This window comes from Colossoma macropomum, unplaced genomic scaffold (genome assembly GCF_904425465.1).
Source record: "Colossoma macropomum unplaced genomic scaffold, Colossoma_macropomum, whole genome shotgun sequence".
Lineage (NCBI taxonomy): Eukaryota > Metazoa > Chordata > Actinopteri > Characiformes > Serrasalmidae > Colossoma > Colossoma macropomum.
Window position 1 is genome coordinate 51,036,572 of NW_023494789.1, and position 27,237 is coordinate 51,063,808.

At 41.5% G+C, this 27,237-nt stretch overlaps 1 protein-coding gene across 1 annotated transcript in view; it reads left to right on the forward strand.

Annotated features, from left to right (window-relative positions):
- Positions 1 to 27,237, forward strand: part of chd6 (chromodomain helicase DNA binding protein 6) — a 101,171-nt gene that overhangs the window by 69,299 nt on the left and 4,635 nt on the right. The window contains exons 20-35 of the mRNA XM_036571587.1: positions 2,145 to 2,255; positions 3,885 to 4,087; positions 6,434 to 6,633; positions 8,904 to 9,063; positions 10,294 to 10,383; positions 13,506 to 13,609; positions 13,701 to 13,830; positions 14,862 to 14,946; positions 15,036 to 15,090; positions 15,654 to 15,900; positions 17,106 to 17,314; positions 17,400 to 19,247; positions 21,139 to 21,284; positions 22,103 to 22,318; positions 24,322 to 24,786; positions 26,330 to 26,527. Of these exons, the coding sequence (XP_036427480.1) occupies positions 2,145 to 2,255; positions 3,885 to 4,087; positions 6,434 to 6,633; positions 8,904 to 9,063; positions 10,294 to 10,383; positions 13,506 to 13,609; positions 13,701 to 13,830; positions 14,862 to 14,946; positions 15,036 to 15,090; positions 15,654 to 15,900; positions 17,106 to 17,314; positions 17,400 to 19,247; positions 21,139 to 21,284; positions 22,103 to 22,318; positions 24,322 to 24,786; positions 26,330 to 26,527 (4,467 nt within the window). The remainder of the gene's footprint in view (positions 1 to 2,144; positions 2,256 to 3,884; positions 4,088 to 6,433; positions 6,634 to 8,903; positions 9,064 to 10,293; positions 10,384 to 13,505; positions 13,610 to 13,700; positions 13,831 to 14,861; positions 14,947 to 15,035; positions 15,091 to 15,653; positions 15,901 to 17,105; positions 17,315 to 17,399; positions 19,248 to 21,138; positions 21,285 to 22,102; positions 22,319 to 24,321; positions 24,787 to 26,329; positions 26,528 to 27,237) is intronic.

The following is a 27,237-nucleotide window of genomic DNA, read 5'->3' on the forward strand; positions in this document are numbered from 1 at the left end:
GTTTTTTAATCCTTAAGTCAAGGTTTATTGGTCACTCTTTATTTGGATGGTCCGCTATAGATGCTCTACAGAGACTAAAATCATTAACAAACCTTCTGGTGATGTTCAGATGATTATCAATAACGTTATGGTTATGGTTATGGTTAGGATTAGGAGTAGATGTAGGTCTTACCTTGAGGTTAAGGTGAGGGTTAGGTTTAGGTTTAGGGATAGATTTAATAAATTCTTTCACACTAAACTTGAAGTTCAGTTGAATTTAATGGATATTAAGTTGAATGCATTCACAAAGCACCTACAGTGGACCGTCCGAGTAACACTTAACTTCACAGTCATTTGCATTTAATGGCTATTTAGTTGAATGTTACTTAAAGATATACTTAACATTTATCTACAGTAAATGTTAGTAAATACAGTAAATACAAGAATCTACAGTGGACCATCCAAATGAAGTGTTACTGGTTTATTTATATAGCGCTTTTTACAAAGCAGCTTTACAGAAAAATCGGGATCTGAGCCCCCATGAGTGTCGCCAGTGGCGACAGTGGCAGGAAAAACTCCCTAAAAGAGCAAGAGGAAGAAACACTGAGAGGAACCAAGACTCAAAAGGGGAACCCATCCTCCTCTGGAACACACCGGATAGCAAAACAATAACACGAGCAAAATGAGCAGAGAATAAGGTTTGAGCACTCGTGTAAAATATTAAATACAGCTGTGATTAAATAATGTGAGTCTGTGCAGCAGCATCAGGAGGGTCTGTGTGTTTGTGGGGTAGGTGAGGTTTGCACAGCTTTGTACAGTGAGAAGCCCCATGGTGGTCAAACTGGTCCAGGAGACAGGTGAGCAGTGGGCACCCAATCAAGGAAGAGGAGGCACAGTACAGTTTTAACAGAGCAGCAGAGACTCGGCCAGGTCTAGTTATTACAGCCTCACTAAGAGTGAGAGTCAGAAAAGTAACAGAGACACGAGGCTCCCTGAGATGTCAGCGCCCCTCCACTCCACCGTCAGCAAACCTGAGTGAGTGAGAGCAGCGGGACGCCAGCACCAACACTCCCAGTTTACCATAATACTCTATGACCATGAACCCCCAGATCTGCACCTTTTATCTGACAGGGAAAACTAATTACCAAGGGCTCCACTAAACAAGTGGGTTTTAGCCTAGACTTGAAGACTGAGCATGACTGAGCACGACTGTACTTCAGTTTTAGGTTATTTTTTGATTTTGTATACAAGCCAACTGCAATATCATTTCAACCTACTTTTAAAGGGCCCATTTTCTTGCAGTTCCCTGAGATCCAATTATAACATTTGTGCCAAAACAATCATGATTTTCCAGCCTTTCTTCATCCCTTCAAATCAGGCTGTTGGTGTTACTGCACCTTTAAGATTGAGCTGTGCAAATGAGCTCTGTTCTTATTGGCTGCCCTGTATTGCACCTCATTCAAAAGGCCATCCGAGCTGAAACACTCAATATAACTTCAGCATGAATGGGCGGAGCTAAACTGCCAAAAGAAGTAAATGTGTTGGTTTTTTAATGACATCACAAAAACTGAATTCAAAACAGGCTTGGTTTCCATATATGGACTGTATGGATGGAGACATTTAAAAGATGTTTACATACTAAATCAAACTATTTTGTCCAAAAAAAGCAGATATTTAGAACTGAATTATGTCTTTTAAAGCTCTGCTGCTGGTTTTTAAAGCTCTAAATGACCTTAAAGACCTTAAAACTGTGGAGCTCAGGTCACTTTTTATTAGACAGTGAAGCTCAGAGCTCACTTTTAATAAACATCTGAAAACGCAGCTCTTCAACTCAGCGCTTCAGTAAAACTCTACCACTCTTGGTATTTATCTCTTTAATCTGTGTCACTGTCTTATATGATTTTAAATGAATACTCATAGTTTCTTTTATTACTTTTAAACTTTATCACCTGTCTGTAAAGCACTCTGAGCTGCCACTGCTGTGAAAAGTGCTCTATAAATAAAGATATTATGTTTATTATTTTATAGAATATGAGATTAATTGGGAAATCATTCTTCCCATAAACATTTCCTTTACTGATGGTTTTTAATTTCCATATATGCTCCTAATATCAGTCTTTGTGACTCAGAGTCTCTCTCTGTCTTGTTTTTATGGTCGTTTTCAGGCCAGTTTTATATCTTCTGGAAACCGAACGGACATCTCTCTGGACGACCCCAACTTCTGGCAGAAATGGGCTAAAATCGCTGAGCTGGAGATCGACTCGAAAGCAGAGAAGGTAAAGACAGCAGATGTCTGTAAATCGTCCCTCACGTTCTTCCCCTCCGTCTCCATTTGTCTCTCGGTTTGAGTAAGACGTCTGCCGCGCCTGCCTTGGCCGAACGCCAGAGAACCAGCCAACTGACGGCGCATCAGAAGGAGGGAGAGAGCGAGAGAGGATGGGGGTTCGGAAGGAGAGAGAGAGAGAGAGGAAACAGGGTTGATTTGAATATCTGGCTCTCATTATGGTTGAAGCAGATGGGTGGAATTAATGAAAAAAACAAGGTTGAGCTAAACAACTGCAGTGTGTGAGCCGCATACCCCGCTGCGGTGCACCGCCGAGCGCAGGCGTCCAACGACAGAAGGTCTTTTTCGTTCTGTTTCTAAGTTTGTTTCAGTGTATTTCTGAGCATATAGTCAGCCTGTCACATCCTCCCTCTGCTCTCTGCTCTCTGCCACTGATACGTGATCAGCACGAGGACCTGCCTGATCATTTTCAGGGACCTTTCTGTGAGGAGGTGTTTTTGCAGCAGTCCCAGCTGCAGCTCTCAGTCATGCCGTGCCGTAAGGCAGCACTCTGTGGCTACCACACCACAGTGATCCTGCGCACGCGCTGTCCAGAAGGCAGTACGAGACGATCAGTTCATTTCACCCACTCTGTTCTTTCCTGTTGCTCATTTCATCCGATTTTCATTCCCGCTAGAAGAGAAGGGTCTGTAGAGCAGATCGACCCCCTAAAGCATTTTTACAGCTTGCACTGCAAGAACGATGAGCTAAAATACAAGAAATGAAGACGAGTTTGAGGAGAAAGTGCAGCAAAATCATTTTACTCGACAAGAAATCTTAAAATATGTTGGTTCCAGTCTAGAAATAAGCAGCTCTGATAAGAGTTCAGAGGTTTGAAATAAGTAGAAAATGCTGCTTTTAGATCAAATTACTTGCAATAATAAGTTAAAAACACACTGAATATTAACAAACCAGGTTATTTTTTTTTTCATAATTATTTTTAGCACAGTGAAAAAATAAAATCTGTAATTTAAGCAGAAATGACAACGATGATTCTGCTGTTACTAAAACAGGCTGTCTGATGTTGAAACAGTTCTAAACCTGTTTTTAATTTTAATTTAATTATATATATATATATATATATATATATATATATATATATATATATATATATATACATATATATATAAAACCGTAATTCATCTGTACAGATCACCCCCCACGGTTCGGCACACATGGGAGCCTTGAATTAATTGCCAAAGTTTAACCATAATTTTGCTTGTTGCACATGATGGCACCATTTAACTTGCGCTATAAGCAGTGTGCGAATAACAGCATCTGCTGGCGCATCAGCTGGTGCCACACATTGACTTTCTACATGAAATTACATGTATCACATCATTCAGATCCACATCAGCACGGATGACTGAAAGGAAGAATCGTTTGTCGTTCAGACAGTATTTTACCATCCTGTGTGCAGTCGCCGCGTGTGGAGTGGTGATAGAATCTGAAAGGAGGTCTGAAAAGGACTGTAGCACGTGCTCAGTGTTGGAAACAGACTCGACTCACTGTAATTGTGTATATGATCCAGAACAGCGGATCCAGTTTGTAGATAACGCGTCCTCTGTTGGTTCTCCTGCAGGAGAGTCTGGTGATCGATACGCCTCGTGTGAGGAAGCAAACGCGCCACTACAACTCGTTTGAGGACGACGAGCTGATGGAGTTCTCGGAGCTGGACAGTGACTCCGAGGAGCGTCCCTGCCGCTCGCGCCGCTTCGGCGACCGCAGTAGACGATATCTCAGAGCGGAGTGCTTCAGGGTGGAGAAGAACCTCCTCATATTTGGGTCTGTATCTCAGGCGCTTGCTTATTTCCTTCACAACTTGGCAGAGAAGACACTTTGCAGAGAAAGATGATAAGATGGTCAAGTAGATGTGGGGAAGGAGGCATAGTTTTAATACTCAGGACATGGATTAAGCCTAACATTGGACTAAAATAAAAAGTAAATGGCCTTTCACCATTGGAAACTCTGTTTAGTCTTAGGGCTTAAGCTTAGTCTGTGTCTGGAAAGCTGACCTTCAGTGGAACAGTGTGTTTCCAGCAATAAGAATTACTGCTAATTTGATTTGAAACCTCATCCAAGTGCAAACACTGCAGAAAATAGTTTCTTGTTAAGGAAAATTATCTTAAATATAAGTAATAAATTTAATATTTCTCCTGTTGAGATTGTTGTAAGCATAACTTTAAAGATTATTTAACTTATTTCCAAACATTTTTACTTTTTTAAGTCATTTTATTAAGTAAAATAATCTTATTATAGTGGCAGATAATTTTGTTTGTTTTAAGAAATGTGCTTGAAACCAGCAAAATTATCTGCCAGTATAATGAGATAAATTTACTTAATAAAATTACCTAAAACGAGTAAATAATGTTTAGAAATAAGCTAAATAATCTAATAATAAACGCACAATCGTCGAGAAGGGTCTGGCTGCAGACATGCACTCTCAGCCTGACATGCACCGCCAGCCTATTGATGACGTCAGTGCTGCTCTGTCACCACAGTGTTTTTGTTGGTTTTATGAGGGAAAACAGTGGAACACAAACTGCTGGGCAACAAGAGCTACACTGAACATAACCATACCAATAATAATCTAATTAAATATAGAAACAAAATAAAACCTACCATGACGATAAAATATGAATGTCGGGTTTATTTGCAGAAAAAACAAAAAGGCTACTGAAACTCATGAAAGCCAAGCTGAAGACGATCAGAACAGGTTATTAAAACTGTGATATTGATTAAAATAGAACTCATTAATGATTCTAGGAGGTTGTGACATCATACAGTCAACGTAGTACCGATTATTTTCGCTGTCTCGTCAGCGTCGTCACAACCTGCTAGAAAGATGTCAGACAACGTTGTCAAAATTTTCTGAGGAATCACATTTCAACATTGTGACAACGTGGAAAAGCACCAAGCAGACGACACTGTGGGCACCGAAACAGGACGACAACAACGTCACTGTGTCTGCAGGGCCGTTAGGAACAAAACCTGATGGTTTCGCTTCCTAACGGGAATTGGCTTGATGGTTGCCAATAGAAGCCATTAGAAAATGAATTACGTAATCAAACGATGAGAATCCTTTACACTGTGATATCAACCCTTCAGGAAAACACAGATACCATTAGCGACTACCCAGATAGCAGCATATATCGGTCCACTAGCTTAATAAGGTCGGCACCCCACTGACTGTTTGCCACTGCTGGTCCACCCTCGGACCACCCAGACTAGTTTTCAATCTCCTCAAACTGATTTAAAATGCACAGAGACTTTTATGTTGGAAAATAAAGTAAGACAAACATTACAAACAACTGAGAGAAAAAATAATTACTAGGCCTGATGTAAAGTGGTTTTATAGGAAGTGTTGTTGGTGACTCTGAGCTGGATTAAAATTATTTACCAAACTAATTTACGAAGTATAACTAAAGAAATGAAGGAAGGAAAAATCAGTAAACTGGACTGTGAGCGGAAAATGAGCAAAGAGAAGTGGAATTTTGTCTAATACTCTGCGTAACCTGTAACCATCATGGTCACATGATCATGTTTTAGGAAATACCACTGGTGGGCCGCCGGAAAACGCTGAGCAAAACGCCAGTGGACCACCGCCAACTTTGCCATCAGTGGGCCGACAGTGGTCCACTATCTTCTTGCTATGGTACTGAAAACCACCAGGAACCAACAGACTCTTTAATGGGTTCTATGAATTTTCAACAGGGAGGTACATTACATGTAATTAATCTACCTGTGTTATAGACGGAAGGTGGATTAAGTGATGATGTCGTTAAGCAGAAGCAGCCAAAAGTTACCGAGCCGTTGAGCGGCTTCTGCCGTTGTGGCAGAGAGTGCATGTGCCCGTGACGTCAGTGGGGCTGAGAGTGCATGTCTGCAGCCGGACTCTATTGCAACCATCTCAAAATAGGAAATATTAGATAAATCGACTAGAATGAAGATCATTTTACTTGACAAGACAGTTTTTTTTGCAGTGAACATCTTTTTACGCTCTGTGTTTGTTATTCTGAAAGAAATCCTGCCGGTTCTAAAAGCTGACCGATGTGTCAGCCCAGGCCTACACAGATGGTTCGTTTAGACTCCGGGTCTTGGGCTCATTGTGTTTCTGCTCTGCGTGTTCAGGTGGGGGCGGTGGAAGGACATTCTGAATCACGGACGTTTTAAGTGGCACCTCACAGAGAGAGACATGGAGGTGCTGTGCAGAGCGCTGCTCGCCTACTGCGTGCGCCATTACAAAGGAGACGACAAGATCAAGAGCTTCATCTGGGACCTAATCACGCCCACCAAGGACGGACACAACCAAGCACTACAGAACCACTCGGGTAACCTTTCACGTCTCTGTTCTGATTTAGCGCACGCTCAGCACTAAAATGTGCACAAATGAACTTAGTGATGCTGATTTACATTAAAAAAATGTGTAAAAGTCTGCAATGGAGTGAATTAAAACATCTGTAAATACATAATTTCCATTATGTTTATTTATTTATTTATTTCATTATTTATGCGGCTCTTTTACTGTCCTGTTGTGGCTCCACAGCTGAATCAGATTAGTAGGTAAAAATAAAATAATCCTCCTTTACAGTAAAATAAAGCTCTGCTGATCGTTCAACACAGTTTAACAATAAATGGTCTTAAACTCTGGAGTTAATGTAGAACTGCTAATTCACCCTTTAACCCTGAAGATCAGCGCAGACTGCTGGTCACCATAGCAACACAGACAACACTCTCGCCTAGCTAGTAGCTAACGAAACGACAGAGAGAAAGATTTAAGACAAGCATTGATAGTTTGGAGACTTAACTTATTTGCATTTATAATCACTTAGTTGGTTTTCCAGTATGTTTTTTCTGCAACAAGAAACTGATAAACACTAAAAAGTTGTGAAGCTCAGGTCAGCTTCTTGTTCGAATTCTCCTGTTCCACCTTAAATGGTGCAGCTGTTACATTCTGGCGCCTCAGGCACCATTTAAGGTGGAACGGGAAAATTCGAACCAGAAGCTGGAGAATGAGAAGCGACTTCAGCCTCGTAAAAAGTCAAACGTTGAGAGACATTTTACAAGAAACTGTTCTGCTTTTGTGGAAAAGTTTCCTGCTGGAGATGCGAGAAAAGCAGCTATATCTGAGCTAAAACTTAAAGCAGAGCAAAGTAAGTCTGAGTTTTTATTTATACTTTTTAGCACATACTGAGACAGATTTACAGCCAAGATGGTAAAACAAAAATGGACGTAATGTTGTGGCTCCCAAGGCGGATCGATTTTTGTTGAAAGGACAAAATGGCTCTTCTGAATATTTGGGTTGGGACCTCTGGTCTTGGAAGTTTTTCTTAATTGGGAAAATGAATGGTGTTTTCAGAAATCGCTGCTGTCTTACTCTCAAACAGCAGAGGGGAACCCTCAGAGCTTTCTAGGCCTTCAGAGATGGCCTAATGATTTCTAGGAACCAGAAAACGCATGTCTGTAATTTTTAGTTTACTTCATTCAGTAGAGTGATTACAGGACTTTTGTTTCATTGGGAAGTTTTGTATGAAAACAAAAGGGTTAAATTCTTGAAAGGCTGAGCAGAAATTGGCCAATCAGCAATTGTTTTTCTCTGTGGTATCTAGATAGATAGCTAAGCGAGCTCTCCTATTGGTTAGCACTTCACGAGCTGAACGGAAGTCCTAACACATTAGATGAACCTTCAGTGTAATTACGTGACAGAAATCAACCAATCCTGCTTTGATTTCCAATGGACTGGACCAATTTTTTGAACATTCTGTAGTGTTTCTGGAAGTTCTAGATATGTCACTGACTGAATACGAGCAGGAGCTCATTCAGTGGGTTGAATTTAGTTCAACGTTTTACACACTGTACTACAGTAAATCCAATTAAACAGGACAAATTATGCTTTCTTTGCAAGTTGGTCAGTGTTAAAGTCTGATGATCTCCACAATACGCTCAGACAAGCTTATTGTGACATAGTTTATCACAGTAATGATGAAATATCATCATATTGCCCATCTCTACCTCACGCTACAATGATTAAAAGAGAATTCAGAGAGAGCTCAGTCTAAACTTGGTGAAGGAGCGTCTTCTGAGGATGAGAGTGAATTATCTACTACTGTCATCACATCTTCATCAGTGTGATGTTGATTCTGAGATCATTTGAGGCCGAAACATCGAGGCGGACCTTCTTTTAGAGTCTGTGTGTGACGTTAACACATAAAGACGTACGACGTGGTGTGAAAAACTCGACGCCTCTGACTTTTAAATAATTATTTCTGGCTTTAAGGGCGACTCAGCAGCTCACACTCACTATATTTTAGCCTGTTTTTACTCTCCTCACTCAGTAATGACAAAAAATCTTACATAGTGCTGCATTAATGTGCAGCGCCTGCTTGCGTCTAGCAATATTCATATTTCTTTCTCCTTAATGACCTCGTAATTAAAGGGATCCAGTGACATTGAGAGGAAAAATATATATCAGCTCTGGAGCATTTCTGTTGACCACAGGGTGTTGTAGCTTCAAATTTTGACAGTGCTGTTGTCAACAACAGTGAGATCATTGACGCAAAATCGTTTGGAGTTTGAACATCTGGAGTTCGTTTTTGTGCAGGGCTGTCGGCTCCTGTGCCGCGGGGCCGTAAGGGTAAGAAGATGAAGAACCAGTTGAGTCCTCCAGAGCTGAAGAATGCAGACTGGCTGGTCCACTGTAACCCGGAGGTGGTGCTGCAGGATGACAGCTACAAGAAACACCTCAAACAGCACTGTAACAAGTGAGACGCTCTAAAGACAACACTGCTTTATTAGTAATAATAATAATCATCATCATTATGATTATAAGAATACTTTTCATTTATATAGCGCCTTATTCACACTCGAGTCACTTTACAGTTACACAGAGTGAGCTGTGGTCGCACAACAGCTGCAGTAGTTCAGTGAAATGGTTTTAAGGAGTTTGAGTTTGTTTGGGACATGTTTTAAAACACTAGAGGGCAGTACGAACGCACACTGGGTGATAAGTCAGGCGTTCACCACCCGGAGTCTGTCTTGCAAAACAGGATTTCTTGCTTGACCAATCAGGATCAAGGGAATCAATCAGGGAAAGTCTTCTGACCAATCAGGATAAGTCTTCTGACTAATCAGGCACAAACTTCTGACCAATCAGGGACAGTCTTCTGACCGTAAAGGGAAGAGCTTCTGAAAAATCAGGGACAGCCTTCTGACCGAAAAGGGAAGAGCTTCTGACCAATAAGGGACAGCCTTCTGACCAATCAGGCACATGCTCATGACCAAACAGGGACAGCCTTCTGACCAATCAGGCACAAGCTTCTGACCAATCAGGGACAGCCTTCTGACCAATCAGACACATGCTTTTGACTAATAAGGGACAGCCTTCTGACCATTTAGGCACATGGTCATGACCAAACAGGGACAGCCTTCTGACCATTTAGGCACATGGTCATGACCAAACAGGGACAGCCTTCTGACCATTTAGGCACATGGTCATGACCAAACAGGGACAGCCTTCTGACCAATCAGGCACATGCTTCTGACCAAATTAGGGACAGCCTTCTGACCAATCAGGCACAAGCTTCTGACCAATAAGGGACAGCCTTCTGACCAATCAGGCACATGCTCATGACCAAACAGGGACAGCCTTCTGACCAATCAGACACAAAAGAGAGATTTAGTTATGTACAGATAAAAACAGTGCATCAGTTTATATGTAATTTTAATACAGTAACACTGTGGTTTTTTAGACATGCAAGAAAATGTGTACATTTAAAAAATATGTAGATTTGATAAACTAAATAATAATAATAAACCCTGCCAGCACCATGGAAAAAAAATAGGATTGTTTATATCTACATGTATATATTATTTATATTCTGGATAAAATTTACAGTGCAGTCTGCGAATAATTGGACAATGATTTATTTAATTGTTTGTTTATTTATTTATTGCGTTCGGACTGCTCTGTATTTATGTGTGTGTGTGTACAGGGTGCTGCTGAGGGTGCGGATGCTGTATTACCTGAAGGCAGAGGTGCTCGGTGAGGCTGCCACTCAGGCTCTGGAAGGAGTTCCAGCCAGGTACTGCGCTCACCAGCACACGTCTGACCATCTCACCGTTCTTCAATAACAAATAAGACATCAACATTTCTTAAGTCTAAATCTGGGCTACATGATTTTTAGCCTGATTTTCCTTCTTCTGATAAATTTTCACAATTGAAAGCAAATTTTAGGTGATGAAGTCTCTCTTCATTTTCAGACACGTCTGATTTTTATTACCGAAAATGTTCAAGAGTTCTGTAAATCTGGCAACATCCACTGAGAGAGTCCAGAGTGAGAGTGTTGAATATTACACTGCAAAAACTGGCATCTTTTCAAGTGAAACGATCTTAAATCTAGTTGATATATCTAATATTTCCCATTTTGAGATGGTTGTGCACAGATTATAAGATTATCTAGATTATTTCCAGACACTTTTACATTTGTTTTAAGTAATTTTATCAGGTAAAATTATCTCACTGTACTGACAGATGGTTAAGCACATTTCTTACAACAAGCACAATTATCTGCCAATATAGAGAACATTTTACTTAATAAAAACAAGTAAAATGTCTAGAAATAAAATGGATAATCTTAAATTAAGATTACAACAGGAGAGATATTAGATTTACTAACTAGATTTAAGATTTTTTATTTGACATGATACCATTTTTTGCAGTGTGGCAAATGCACAAGTCACTTCAGTGCCTTTTTAATAAGGAGAAACAATTATTAAATAATTACATAAATATTACAAAATCACCTAATCACAGTTATTTGAGATGATCACAGCTATTTAAGCTGACTGCAGTCATTTTCTGCAGTTTTATGCTGCAACACGTGTGAATTGGGAGCTTTGGGTTGAAGCAAATAAATGTGATTTAAAAGAAAGAGGTTAATGCATTTATTGCTACACATCATGGGCTTTATGAAAAAAAGTGAATTAGTTTAAAGCTAATTTGGTGTAACACATTTAGAGGGCAGCGTGAGTAATGTAGTTTATTTGTTAGCTAGATATCTGAGTCTAACATGCTGGGAAAGTTGTTTTTCTTTGCTTATTGCTGCTGTCTGAAAAAAACCTCATATCTCTAAAATGGTAACTTTACAGGAGAAGAAAAAACTTCCTTCACTTTTAATGTAAGTCAATGGAACCAGACTTTTTTCAAGTTATTTTGGGTCGTTTCTTTAAGTCTATTAATTATGAAATTTACACACAGTGTAAAGGGTAACAGGCATTTTCAAATCATGTCAAAAACTGAAAAATGTAAAAGGTTTTCTTCCGACAGCAGCGTTATATTTTCACTCTCAGGAAAAACTAGCTTTGCTCAACTCTTCATATAATTCCGTGTATCTGTAGGCAACACTGTGGTGTACCATTTCAACAGTACCACCGGTGTTAGCTACTAAGTAAGAATTGACAAGAAGCAAGATAACCAGCCAGTTTGGCCACTTTAAGCCAGGCAGACACTGTGATTTTAGAAACCTTGTTCTTTGGTGACTCACACTGTACGTTTGAATGGCCCCTCGTGTTCAGCCAAAGCCTGTGATTTATACACTCTCACTGTACGAAAACACTCGGTCCGACTGACATGACGCGACACGGAGCTCACACTGCATGTGAAACGCAGCCCCTACAGACGCTCTGTCTACAATACAGCTGTTTCATTCAAAACAACCTGCCGCGCCTCCGATGTCCTGATCAACACGCTGGCTGAATCTCAGACGGCCCCCTGCTCCCTACAGAGTGCACCACATGTTAAAATAGTGGCTCCTGCACCATAAAGTGCATCACATATCTAACAAACAGCCTTCTGAGATTCAGCCGTGTGTGCACAGTTCCATACAGGACAAACAGGGCACTATTTTGGTGTAGAAGCCAGAACTTGCACTACATAGGAAGCAGGGGGCTACAGCCAGTGACAAACCGCTGCAGCAGCTTAGCTAACTTGTGCCACACTGTGCACTGAAGCTGAAGACCAGGCGGTCTACAGACATGCAGCTCTATGAAGACAAAAAACCACTGTATTTATTTATACCTCGCAATTCAACTCGGTCAAACGGAGCAAAGTCGTCATACACGGACGCTGGAGCCGCAAATGTGGACTTTTTTTGCCTCCATGTAGGAGCAGTGGCTGTGACTGCGTGTGGTTTTGGGTGCGACTGTGAGAAATCGGTTTGTGAGGCTGCTCAGACTGGGAAACAAGCGGCCAAAATTTCTGACATGTCAGATCCGGCTGCTCAATCGGAGCTCGTATGAGGAGCCCTAAAGACATAATCCTGTGCCATTTCCCAGCTTTCCGGCGTTCCTCTCTGTTCCATAAGTCAAGTCAAAGTTTATTTATATAGAGCTTTTACAACAGGTGTTGTCACAAAGCAGCTTTACAGAAAAATCCAGGTCCGAGCCCCCATGAGCGTCGCCAATGGCGACAGTGGCAAGGAAAAACTCCCTAAGAGCAAGAGGAAGAAACACTGAGAGTGACTCTAGCAGCTCTGGGGGCTCCCATGTGGCGACTCAGGCAAACGTCGCTCAGGGGCTCAAATAAAGGGAGAGCGAGAGAGAGAGCGAGAGAGAGAGAGAGAGAGAGAGAAGAGAAAAAAAAAAAGAGAGGCACAGTTTATTGAGAGATATTAGAGAGGAATAGTGCAACCAACTGATATCAGTTGTTCCATAATCCAGTTTCATTCTTTTTGACCAGTGATATTTACAGTTACATGTGAGATAAACTTAACGTATAAAATATGCTATTGTATTGGGAGCGATCTGGACCCAGCTCTGTCCTTTTGAGCACCTGAATAATACATGCACTGCAAAAAATATCTTAATAAGAGAAATCATCTTAAATATAGTCCAAATATCTAATATTTCTCTTTTTGAGATTCTTGTAAGCTTATTATAAGATTTTTTCTAGATATTTTTATATTTTAAGTGGTTTTAAGTGAAGTTACCTCACTATATTGGCAGATAATTTTGCTATTTTTTAGGTATTTCTTAAAATTAGCAAAATTTCTCAGTACAGTGGGAAAGTACTTAAAAATATAGAAAATATAGAAATAATTTTATAATAAGATTACAACAATCCCAAAATGGGAAACATTAGATATTTATCCTACATTTAAGATGATTGTTTTTTGCAGTGTGGTGATAATGTGTGTTTTTTCGGCAGTAAACTGGAGGTGGCCCTGCCGGATATTGACTACATTGAAATCCCCACTAGTTGGTGGGATGCAGACGCAGATAAATCTCTGCTCATCGGAGTTCACAAACACGGTAAAACAGGATTACAGGATTAACTGCTGCTGATTTTTCTTTCACGTTGATCATTCATTGATGATTTCTTGATGTTAACGTATGTCTGTAGGGTATGAGCGGTACAACGCTATGCGTGCAGACCCTCAGCTCTGTTTCCTGGAGCGAGTGGGCATGCCAGACGTCACAGCACTTACAGCAGAGCAGGCTGGGGCTGAGGGGGTGACTGATGCACCTGACAGGTAAAAGGCCACACTAGAGGTCAGATCAGCTGAGCTGCGTAAGGCAAATGAATAGCAATGAATATCGCTATATCACATCCTACACATTTAAAAAAGATGGTTCTTCAAGGGTTCTTTAGTAAAGAAAATGGTTCCATATAGAACCATGAACACTCAAAGAACCTTCGTATGATTAAAGGCTTCTTTGCATGGTAAATTGGTTCTTTAGATTGATGGAGAGTGTGTTTTATATGGTTCTGTATAGAACCTTTTTGAAAAAGGGTACTTCTATTGTTACAGGCTTGACATTGTAACAACAGAAGAACCCTTTTTGGTGCTATATAGAACCCTTTTGAAAAAGGCTCTGTATGGAACCATCTATAGCACATTCTCCATCAGTCTGAAGAATTCTTTCACAATGCAAAGAACCCTTTGATCATACGAAGGTTCTTTGCGTGTTCATGGTTCTATATAGAACCATTTTCTTTACCAAAGAACCCTTGATGAATCATCATTTTTAAGAGTGTACATCAACCAAACTGTTTAAAAATACACAATATGTCCAAAAGTTTGTAGACAGCAGTGTTCCATCTAAGACCTTTGCTGCAGTAACAGCCTCTACTCTTCTGGAAAGGCTTCTAGATGTTGGAACATTGCTGTGAGGATTTGATTGAGCATTAGTGAGGTCAGGTACTGATGTTGGATGATCAGTTCTGGATCAATAATCATCCCAAAGGTATTGGATGGAGCTCCATCAGTCCAGAGAACACAGTTCCACTGCTCCACAGCCCAATGCTGGGGGGCTTTATACCCCTTTAGCCCACGTTTGGCATTTGGCATGGCGACCTTAGGCTGCTCCAGAGTGTCCTGTTCTATTGGCCACACTTTTCTAGGGCAATTGTATAAGCTGCATAAAAAAGTGACCTTAAAGTGGCAAAATTCACTTATTAGAAGGCTGTCTGAATACTTTTGGACAGATATTGTATGTATTTTGGTGTAATTATAATGACCTTATAGAGGCCGTGTGCTTATACCGATGCACTCTTTTTCAGTGTGAGTAAGAGTGATGATATAAAAGAAGATGTGGATGCAAAGCCAGATGACATAGAGGACAAAGAAGAGAAAGAGGAGAGAAAGGTGAGTCATGAATGAGAGTTTTGGGGAAAAGCCTGTCTTAAAAATTTATATTAATATTAAAAGTAATTTTAAACATGTTTCCTTCCAAGGAGGAGGGAAGCCCTTACGCAGAGGAAACACAGAAACATGACAATGCTGTGGGAGGTAGGGCTTTTTCCCTGAATCTCAGAAAGATTTGAGGTATATTTTAAGTGGAATGTAAGTAAACTTAAATGCTGATTAAGCAATTTTTGACTGATGTTATCAGTTAAGGAAAGGTTCATTTAATTTTTATTTCCAATAAACAACAGTTCCTATTCGAATAGGCAGGTTTATCATTCAAGCTGAGGAATGTCTTTGAATTGTACGCTCAAAGAAATATTAGATAAATCGAGTAGATTTAAGATCATTTCACTTGAGAAGGCACTGTTTTTTGCAGTGCAGCTCAAGTGCACTTTGTCCTTGAAGCAGCAGGGAGACAAATACTAAAAATCTCTGAAATTAATGTTAAAATTTCACTCACATTGTCGTGTTGACAATATAATTTGTAAGGCAAAATGTATTAAATTAGAAAGGAATGCAAAAAAAATCTTTTTCACTAGTGCTGTCAGACTTTTGGACCCCACTGTTAGTATCTAGTCCATTGTGACATTTTGTTATGCTCTGACATTCAGATGTATCTGCTGTGGCTGCAGAAGCAGGGCGTCCGTTTATTTTTGGGTTTATAGACTCTCTTCCAGATGGACAGACTCAGGAGGTGGTGGAGCAGGGACGCGCTTTATGGCCGGCGGGCTCCGCCCTCACGGCCAGATTACGGCGACTTATCACCGCCTATCAGCGCTACACGCGCCGCGAGCCGCTCCGTCACGAGTTCCTCATGCACGAGGGGATTGGGCCTGTTGCCTGGCAACTGGGCGAGGAGATACGGCGCTGCACGACTGATCCTGATCCGCTCTTTCTGGAGTGGCAGAGGAGGTGAGTGATGTCTGAAAGTGCCTGAAAGAGCCACTAATTTCAAACAAATAAAGTTTCCAGAACTGTATTTCAAAAAAAAATTAACCATAAAATCAAAATACTGAAATGACGAAGTGTCGTAAGTTATAAACTGACCAGCTTATAAAGAATTTCTCATAATTTTGTATTGATGGAGAACTGCTAGGGCCCAAACTGCCTTTAAAGGCTTTGATTATTTGAGCCCTCGCAATGAAAAATAGTATATGTGACATTTTTTTTTAAATCATAAAAGTTGTTTGATGCCCAGTATTTAAAATAATGGAGTCACTAAAACATAAATAAAAGCATAATTTGGCTTTTTAATGTAAAAGCTTGTACACTCTTAAAAATTATGACTATTCAAGGGTTCTTTAGTACAGAAAATAGATCTACATAGAACCATAAACACTCAAATAACCTTTTGCATGATTGAGGAGTTCTTTGCATCATGAAAGCTTTCTTCAGATTGATGGAGAATGTGCTGTAAATGGTTCTATATAAAATCTTTCTGAAAAGGGTTCTATATAGCACAGAAAAAGGTTCTTCTATTGTTACAAGCTTGACATCGTAACAATAGAACCCTTTTGGGTGCTATATAGAACCATTTTCAAAAAGATTCCATATAGACTCTATATAGTATGGTTCTGTATAGTTCTGTATCTGGTTCTATATCTGCAATTTTCTTTCGGGATCAATAAAGTTCTATCTATCTGTCTATCTATCTATGTATCTATATATCTATCTATCGTGTCTGTCTGTTTGTCTATCTATCTGTCTCTGTATCCATCTGTCTGTTTGTCTGCCTGCCTGTCTGTCTATCTGTCTACCCATCTCTCAGTTTTTCTATCTATCTGTTTAGTTGTTTGTCTATCTATCTATCTATCTATCTATCTATCTATCTATCCATCTATCTATCTGTCTATCTATCTATCGAATGATCGATCTAGTTGTATTTGAATTTCAGACTTGAAGTCTTCAGGCCAGCCCTAATAACTTCTCAATCGAATGAATGAAAATTACATGGGAACAAAGGAACTCAGCTCATTATTTCTGTAGCAGCCGCATTGACCATGACTTAATCAGTAGACTCCTGTATTATTTCTAGTTTTTTGATGAGGTCTTGCTGGATACTGAGGCTGACTGACAGACTGATGCTTCTGCAAGTTCATAATTTATTGGCATTTTAGGTGGACACGGCGTGAGCAAGCTGACTTCTACCGTACCGTTTCCTCCTTCGGGGTGGTGTACGACCCGGACAAGAAGGTCTTCGACTGGAGCCAGTTCCGTGTCTTTGCACGTTTGGAGAGAAAAACAGACGAAAGCTTGGAGAGATATTTCTGGAGCTTCGTCTCTATGTGCCGTACGGCCTGCAGACTGCCGCCAAGGAAGGATGAAGGTAGAGACAGATGGGTGAATTGATGAATAACTGGATTTTTGCACTTGTTAGGATGTTTTAAACTCTCTTTCCTTCTCCCATGTAGGCCCTGTTGACCCCACTATATTTGTGGAACCCGTTACTGAAGAACGAGCTGCTCGCACTTTGTACCGCATTGAGCTCCTGCGGAAGGTCCGTGAGCAGGTCTTGCGTCACCCCCTTCTGGGGGAGCGTCTGAAGCTTTGCCGTCCTAGCCTTTACCTGCCTGTTTGGTGGGAGTGTGGCAAACATGACCGGGACCTTCTCATCGGAGTGGCCAAGCATGGCCTCAGCCGCACTGACTTCTACATTCTCAATGATACGCAGCTGTCGTTCCTGGACGCTCATCGCAATTATGTCCACAAAGAAAACTATGGGTACCCGGTATCAGGCCTTCCACATCAGCACTGCTGCCTGTACGACACCAATTTGGGACACTGCCATTCCCCTCAGCCTCCGGAATACCATCCTCCAACTTTGCACCCCTCACAAGCACAGCACCACATGCATGCTCATGGACCCTCTGAAGCCGCGGCAGCATCAGAGCCTGGAAGCACCAGGGAAGGCTTCTTGGATTGCCCGCCATTGGACGACTCGTTGGAACTTGGGTCCTTACAGCATGAAGGCTTGGCCTCAGACTCGCTCCACAGCAAATCTGGCAAAGAGGCCTTCAACGGATTCCCATTTAATTCAGCTTCTGCCGGGCAGAGTATGCTAAATTCATACGGTGTACAAGGAGAGCTAAGCGGGGCGCAAGGAGACATGGCTGACTCCATCGCTGGAAAGCTTCGTAGTGACGTTTTGGTTGGAGAGCAGGGTTCCTCGGAGGAGACAGGCTTAATGGCTCCCTCGGTGGAGTTGAATGATCTACAGACACCGTGGGAGAGCTCAGACCATGCTGAACCATCTGATATTTTCAATGAGGCTGATCCCATCTTGGGCGCGCCTGCATTGGAAACAGGATTCCTGGACCCTTCACAAAATGAAGATGGACAGGAACGGGACGATCCTCTCACAGACTGCTTGAGCATGCCCAGTTCGGACTCGCAAAGCAACCCGGTAGAACCGCTAGCGCCAAGCTTTATGTTGTTTAAGGAGATTGGAGAGACGTCCGTGGAACAACCGGATTTATCTGCAAGTCCTCCGGAATATGTTCCCCCACAACCTCTTGCGCTTTCAGATGTGAGCATGGACCAAGCGGAGCCGATGAGCGAGGAGCTAGAAGAGAAGCTGAATGATTCTGACATCACGCACAGTGACCCCAGTCCAGAAGGTGGAGTAGAACATGTGGAATATCAGTTTGAGAAAGAGGATCCATCCCAAGCTAGTGATAGTCCTTTGACAAAGGAAGACTTGTCTTCTGCAGAACCTTCAGTGGAGCCCCTAAAATCAGAGTGCAAGGTACCATTTGAGGATTCAAGTGAGGAGCAGTTGAAGGATCCTTGTGAAGTGTCCTTGGTAGAACCTTGTGAGAAACTCCTAATGGAGTCAGGTAAAGTGTCCTTAGAAGAACCGTACAGTATGCCCTGCAAAGAGGCCCTAGGGGAATCATTTGATGGGTCTTCTCCCCAAGACCCCAGTGAGGAACACATGGAGAAAGATTCCTCTGAAGAGCCTGGGAAAGAACCCCTAGAACCAATGGTGGACAGTACGCCAGATGACACCACTCTGTCAGCAGAGGAGCCTTTGCCGCCATCGTTTCCTTTATCTCCCACTCTTTCCAGCACAGCACCAGACAGCCACACATTCCCAGATGCTGAGGTGGTCACTCACATAAAACAGGAGTTCCTCCTGGGTCCAGGAGTTGCCGAGGTCAAGCCTGAGCCTGACAGCACTACATTGACCCCTCACCTGGACCAGACTGCTGCTCTGGAAGTGAAGGATGAGATAAAGGAAGAAGAAGCAAAAAGTCCAGGTGCCATTTTGTGAAACTTGTTTTGTTTTGTAGAAAGTTGTTGATCACCTCATGTTTGCGGTGCCAGAGTAACATAATTAGATTGGAGGAACGAAGCGTTAGAAGCCTGACGAGTGATTCTCTGCGCTGGGCTTTATCTGTGCTGTTCCTTGTGAAGAGCGAGTTTCTTAACCAGTCGGCTAAATGGAAAATTTTACAGTGCAAAAACTGCTCCACCCTACAGTATTAGCTTGTAAAGATGCATCAAATGGTATGGTTGTTATGATTACACAAACTTGCATCATTATAAAATATATAAATTATATTAATTTATATTAATTTTTGGAAACCCCATTTCCAAAAAAGTTGGGACACTGCAAAATGTAAATAAAAACAAAATGCAATGAAGGTGCAGATCATTTAAACCCTATATTTCATTGAAAATAGAACAAAGACAACAACTTGAAACTAAGAAATATTATTGTTTTTTGAAAAATATATGCTAATTTTGGATTTGATGCCAACAACATGTTCCAAAAAAGTTGGGACGGGGGCAAAAAAGGCTAATAAAGTTATGTAATGCTAAAAAACACCTGGTGGTTAATTGGCAACAGGTCAGTAACATGATTGGGTATGAAAGAGCATCTCAGAGAGGCGGAGTCTTTCAGAAGTAAAGATGAGGAGGGGGTCACCACTCTGTGAAAGACTGCACCATCAAATAGAGCAACAATTCAAGAATAACGTTTCTCAACATCAAATAGCAAAGAACTTTTGTTTTTCATAATCTACGGTACAAAATATCATTAAAAGATTCAGAGAATCTGGAGAAATCTCTGTATGTAAGGGACAAGGCCAAAAACCAGTATTTGCTGGCCGTGATCTTTGGGCACTCAGCCAGCACTGCATTAAAAAAAAGACATGATTCTGTAGAGGAAATCACTGCATGGGCTCAGAAACACTTCTGAAAAACACTGTCTGTGAAAACAGTTCATCACTGCATCCACAAATGCAAGTTAAAACTAAAACGCAAAGAAGAAACCATATATGAACTGGATCCAGAAACGCTGCCACCTTCTCTGGGCACGAGCTCATTTAAAATGGATTGAGGCGAAGTGGAAAAGTGTCCTGTGATCTGACGAATCAACATTTGAAATTCTTTTTGAAAATCACCTGTGTCCTCAGGAGACCCTGAACTGATGAGCAGCTGAAATCCTGTATCAAACAAGAACAGGAAAACATTTCACTTTCTAAACTACAGCAGAGTCTCCTCAGTTCCCAAACACTTACAGAGTGCTGTTAAAGAAGAGGTGATGAAACACAGTGGTAAACAGGCCCCCGTCCAAACTTTATTGGAATGTGTTGTTGGCATCAAATACAAAATGGGCATATATTTTTCAAAAAGCAATAAAATTTCTCAGTTTCAACATTTGATATGTTGTCTTTGTAGTATTTTCCTTTAAAAATATGGTTTACATGATTTGCAGATCATTGCATTCTATTTTTTATTTACATTCTGCACAGCGTCCCAACTTATTTAGAAATGGGGTTATATAACGTTTATATAAGTATGTGTGTGTGTATATATATATTTGGGTTAGGATCGTGTTATGATGGTCTTATTAGTGACAAAGTGGAATGTTCTATCGTGTTTTAATAAAATAATCATAAGTAAGATATAAAGTCGCTCAAAGCAAAAGGATTTTAGTCTAAAGTCTAAGATCAGTTAAAAGTCCCAAATGTGTTTTGTGCTCTGACTTGGAGCCAGTTAAGTAGAAAGATCCACATGTTTTGGGAATGTAACCCATCTGGTCATGTTGCAGTATCACTAAAAATAAGTCACAATAGCAAATATGAAATATTAGCTCCTGTATAGCTGATTGTTCCTTGTATGTTGAACTGTGTGTGTGTTCAGCTCTGCTGGGAGATGGTTTTGTTGATGCGCCGCGGTTTGCTCCACCAGGATGTGAGGTGGCAGACAATCTCCATGATGTAAGAGAGCCAACCATCGCTCAGCTCCTGCAGGAGAAAGCTCTGTACTCCTTCTCTGAATGGCCTAAGGTATGGTGCATGTTCTGTGTTTGAGAATTATCTTCACTTCTCATGACACGTACCGCTCACGGCTTTGTTCACACAGCAGGTAAAAGTGGCCCAAATCTGATATTTTTCTTCATATGTGACACAAATGTGTCCGATTCAGATTTGAGACGCTTTCATATGTGGTACTGAAATCCGATATGTATCTGATACGTAGCTGTGCGACTCTGAACATCCAGACCGGAATTCATGCAGCTTTTACGTCAATCCAACTCGACATTTGTCAGAGTTTTGCGCTGCTGAGACTCATAAACATTTGGGGTGAAGTTTCTGTACCAAAAATTAGAAGGCACGTATCGCAGCCGCTCCGCATTCAAAGAGATTTCGAACAAAACGGCCGAACGCCGCCATAGGAGGCCGAGGCTGCAGCGTCAAAGAACAGTTTAAGAATACTGAGGACATGAGCCAAAGAAGTGACCGCGCCCTTTTTACGGCTCGAACACATTCTGGGTGATGAGCCCAGCTGTCAGTCAGTGAAGCTTCATGATGGCTCCTGAGATGCTGGTGAAGATGAAGCTGATCCTCCGGGAGCGACTGGCGTTCGTTGGCAGTCGTGATTGTTTGACCTCTGGATGAGCCGTGAAGCAGCGTGACTCTCTGATCTTTTGCGCGTGCGGGTCAGTTTAGGAGCTGATGTCGCATACAGATCACATTTAAAAGATAATGTAAACAGCCAAACAAAAAAATCAGACTTGGTGAGAAAATCCGATTTTAGCTGCTGTGTAAGTGTTGCCTTAAGTTGTCCTAACTTTATTTTTATGCAATTTCTTCACTCTACACAGGACAGAGTGATCATCAACCGCATCGACAGTATATGCCATGCCATCTTAAAGGGGAAATGGCCTTCCTCGAGTCAGCAGTACGAGTCTACCAGCTCAGTGGCCAACACCTGCACGGCCAACAGTGCCCAGCAGAGAGCAGGGTTTCTGCCTGCCAGAATGCCTCTACCTCAGAGCCTTAACTTCAACATCCCACACTCAGTCCCCCGAATACAGAAGGTAACAGATCTCTGCTTTGCACTTTTAGAATGAGGGCGGAGCTGCACCCAAAGTTATGACGGATAAGTTTGTAGACAGCAGTGTTTGTTCCGAAATGAAGGGTATTAATAGTGAGTTTGTCCACTTTTGCTGCAGTAACAGCCTCTACTCCTCTGGGAAGGCTTTACACTAGATGTTGGAACATTGCTGTGAGGATTTAATTGTATTCAGCATTTCCAAGAGCATTACTTAGGTCAGGTGCTGATGTAGGATGGTCAGTTCTGGATCAGTAATCATCCCAAAGGTATTGGATGGAGCTCCATCACTCCAGAGAACACAGTTCCACTGCTCCACAGCCCAATGCTGGGGGGGCTTTATACCCCTCTAGCTCACATTTGGTAACTTTTAGGCTCGCCATCTGGGAACAGCCATGAAAAATGTTGGGCTAAATGTGGGGGGGCGAGACTCAGGGAGTGGGAAAATCTCTAAACCAGTCCAACGGGTTCTGAAGGTAACATAAGTTAGCATGGCTGAAAACTTCAATTTAAGCATGAAGATTCAGAAAAAATTAACACTGACTCTTAAACCTGAATGTAGCTTTAGCTTAAAAATGCGATATCTAAAACTATTTGAAGTGGCTTTATATAATCAGTTTTATGCACTGAGCACAACCCTGACATAACGACATTGAGCTGTGTTTCTGGAACATTCGCGTTAAAGACTGAACGTTAACTAACAATAGCGTTTTACTCGCTAACTTGTTTTGCTTGTGTTATTGATTATATTCCAGAACATCATGGACTACTACTACTATTAATATCAGTAGTATAATAATTTTGTAGGTGGTTTGACCAGAGGAGGATGTGTCCCCCCATGTGAGCCTTGGTTCCTCCCAAGGTTTCTTCCTCAGCTCTGAGGGAGTTTTTCCTGGCTTGCTCACCTGGAGGATTTACATTTCATGTTAAAACTTTGTTCTAAACGGATTTCTGTGAAGCTGCTTTGTGACAACATCCGTTGTAAAAAACGCTATACAAATAAATTTGACTTGACTTGACTAGAGGGGGCTTACCCTTGTTTGGGCAGATTTTGCCACAGTCCAGCCCCAAACATTTAACAAGTTGTGGACATGGACCACTGTAGTCCTGCGTCATTCTGTAGTCCCCATTATGCCCATATTAGGAACTCCGGGTCTGAGCTCCATTTCTCTATGGCCAGAATGAATAGGGTTTTCGAAAAATCGCCTCTGTCGCCCCCTGTGTTAAATAAAAATGTTCAGAACCCGATACGTTCTGTCCTGTGAACATTCTTCTCCCGAACATCACTGGATCCTCTGAATTACGAGGTCGTTAAAGAGCTATAATACTAATATTGCTACATGCGAGCTAAAGCTACTGCGCATCAATTTGATGTTACTAAGCTACACGAAACTAAGGTGGGCTGTGGCGGTGCTCTGACCAGCTGTGCTACCTTATCAAAATCGTCTATCGTAGCGCATATTTACAAGTATACCCGTAAATAAAACCTCTGGCTGGGATATTTTGATAAAGGCTAAAACTCCTTAATAAAAATACTACTTGTGTTAAACTACGAGGCTGAATTTAGCTTCTTCTTTAGCAGTTTTTTGTGCGATTTTTCGAAAACCCTATTCATTCTGGCCATAGAGAAACAAAGCTTAGACCCAGAGTTCCTAATATGGGCATAAGAGCATGGAGCCAACTACAGAATGACGGCACGACTACAGTGGTCTATTATTATTATGTATTCTGGTTGCAGGATCACATTTCGCCCTGCAAGACTAGGTGACCTTTCGGTACTGAACATCTGGGAGCACCTTAAAGTCTTAATTCGCTCATTAGAAGGGCTGTGTGGATCTCTTTGGACACATAGTGTAGTTTTAGGAAGATCATCCTGTTTATGTTCTTTATAACCGTAACATCATTTTAGATGCTGCTTCTTCAGCTAATCCAGAGTTCCACCCTTTGATATTTAACCTTCCCTTTAATCTGTCTCTCTTTTCCTGACAGGAGCGCTTGGTGACCCCTACGTTCCTTCCTGAACTCAAGCGTCCCAGGCGAGGCTTCGAGTTCGAGGCGGAGGTTCTCGCCAAATCGAGCCATCTTGGAGAAAAAATCCAAGTTGGCGTCTCTCACCGTGGAGGCGCTCTCCTCCTCAACGGATGGCAAGAAGCGGCCATGGACCTGTCCAAGCCAACAGAGCTTGCAGTTGCTGGGGAGACTGGCCCAATGAGTCACATGACCCATACTGTCCAGTCAGCACCTCATAAGATTCCCGGCCTGAGCTCGATGGGACTGGACATGGCTGGCATTCTGCAAGCAGGCCTTATACACCCTGTTACAGGGCAGATTGTTAACGGTAGCCTTCGTCGTGATGACTCGATAATGAGGAGAAGGAGAGGCCGGAGAAGAAACGTGGAAGACTCTGACCTGGGATTCCTGAAGGGACAAGGCATCCATTTACCTGAGCAACAGGTAAGGGACCCGAGGTGTAGAGCCGGAGAGTTTTCTGTCCAAGTCCGACTCGACACGCATCACGTTTTAAGTCCGAAACTCACCTGAAGCAGCTCATCCATCATTAGTAGTGGCAATAAATAGCAGTCAGTATAAAATAATGTACTATAATAAAATAATCAGCTGTCCAAAAATAAGTTCAACTTCTGCCCATATCATGGAAAACTGAATTTAATGTTTTCCTTTTTTAATTAAAGGAGTTTTAATACACACCATTCATTACCAGTCCTTACAGTCCATATATGGAAACTACGCTGCAAAATCTGCTTGTTTTGAACCCACTGTTTCTGTGATGTCACCAGAACCAGCTCGGCTGCATATATCGGCCTATTCAGCCTACAGCAGTTTAAGAAGTGCTTTAGAATGGGCTGCTTTTTGACTGAGGGCACAATACAGGGCAGCCAATCAGAACAGAGCTCATTTACATACCAGTCTTCAAGTCACAGTAAGACAAACAACTATTTTAACTTTTTTAAATAGTCTACAAAAACTACTGGTGTGTTAGTGTGTGTTGTGCTGGTACGAGTGGATCAGACACAGCAGTGCTGCTGGAGTCCACTCACTGTCCACTCTATTAGATACTCCTGCCTTGTCGGTCCACCTTGTAGATGTAAAGTCAGAGACGATAGCTCATCTGCTGCTGCACAGTTTATGTTGGTCATCCTCTAGTCCTTCATCAGTGGTCACAGGACGCCGTTTGCTGGATATTTTTGATTGGTGGACTATTCTCAGTCCAGCAGTGACACTGAGGTGTTTAAAAACTCCAGCAGCACTGCTGTGTCTGATCCACTCAGACCAGCACAACACACACTAACACACCACCACCACGTCAGTGTTACTGCAGTGCTGAGAATGACCCACCACCCAAATAGTACCTGCTCTGTGAGGGTCCATGGGGGTCCTGACCACTGAAGAACAGGGTAAAAGGGGGCTAACAAAGTATCAGAGAAACGGATGGACTACAGTCTGTAACTGTAGAACTACAAAGTGCACCTATATAGTAAGTGGAGCTGATAAAATGGACAGTGAGCGTAGAAACAAGGAGGTGGTCAGAATGTTATGTCTGATTGGTGTATTGTTGCTGTTGAAAGGAAAAAAGTAGTAACCTTATAAAGGAAGACAAAAACTTTATTAACTTTTAATGTAAGTTAATGTGAAGATGTTTTATCCCAAGTACTTTTGGAGCATCTATATGTATCTATATTGGTCCATTTATCTTTAAATTCTCACATAATGTAAAGGACAGCTGCTGCGTTCAAATGACTTAGAAAAATAAAAATCGACAAAAATGGAAATACGTTTTGTTTTTTAATTCGAACAGTGACGATACATTACTAACATGCTCTCGTTAAATATGCTGCATCACTGTTACCATCATTTTCGGTGTTCAGTGTTGAAAATGCATTAAGTTTGCTTAAGAATACAATGACTAGACGATCAAGACTCGAGTGTCAAGACTTAAGACGAACCAACCACATTTTCAATGTTTTTATGTAATTTGCAGGGACGACCAGAGGGGATGAACCATGCCATCGTGTCCTCCACCTCCTCTCAGCCAGAACGCGCCACAGCTACCCCTTCAGCTCCTCCTCCCACAGAGCCACTGACCACAAGTGTGGACAGAGAGGCAGCCAGTAAAAGTCTGATGGAGTGGCTCAGACAGAACCCCAGCTACAGCATGGAGCTTCCTGCTTTTCCACTGGTCAGTCAAACAGCATCAGTGGGTTTTCTAAAGGTGTTGAGTGGTGTGAAATGTTTAGTGCCTAGAAACCAGTTATTATTATTAAATCACCTTATTTTAGCTGTTTTATTTTTCTTGTCTGTTATTCTGTCCTTTTTAAAGTATGTCAGTCAGCGTGATCACGTGATGATGTTTTTGGTGGTCTTGGTGTTTCCTGAAGTTCATGAAGTTGAGATGCTTACAACCGAGTTTCAAATAAGTTGCAGGACAAGCGTAATTTAGTTTCATTTAGGTTTCAAGCAACTAAAGTTGCGTGAAAGTTTCACCGTGTAAAGCCAGCCTAAAAGTTCTAATATAGTTGAGAGTCTCACTTGTGAATGTTGCTTTCAATAATCTGTAGAAGTCGTCCTAGAAAGTTGTTGTTTGGCTATGCTTCATTTTTTAGAAAATCGGAAAAAATATGTTTTCTTTGGGAGCTATTTTGTCTCACAATGGCCAGCATGTATTTTAAAAACGTTTCAGGCCAAAACCGTCTCTGAACTATCGTAAAATAGTGTCTCAGGCATCAGACGGTGTTTTAGAACTGTTTTCATTCTGTGAAACTCTTACATTCACCACCACTGAGAACAGTTCTTGTATATTTATCTAAAATGAACAACTCAGTTATTTTATTTACATCTTAACAATTTAATTATGAAAGAATTTTGAAAAATATTTAGAGTTCTGCTTTA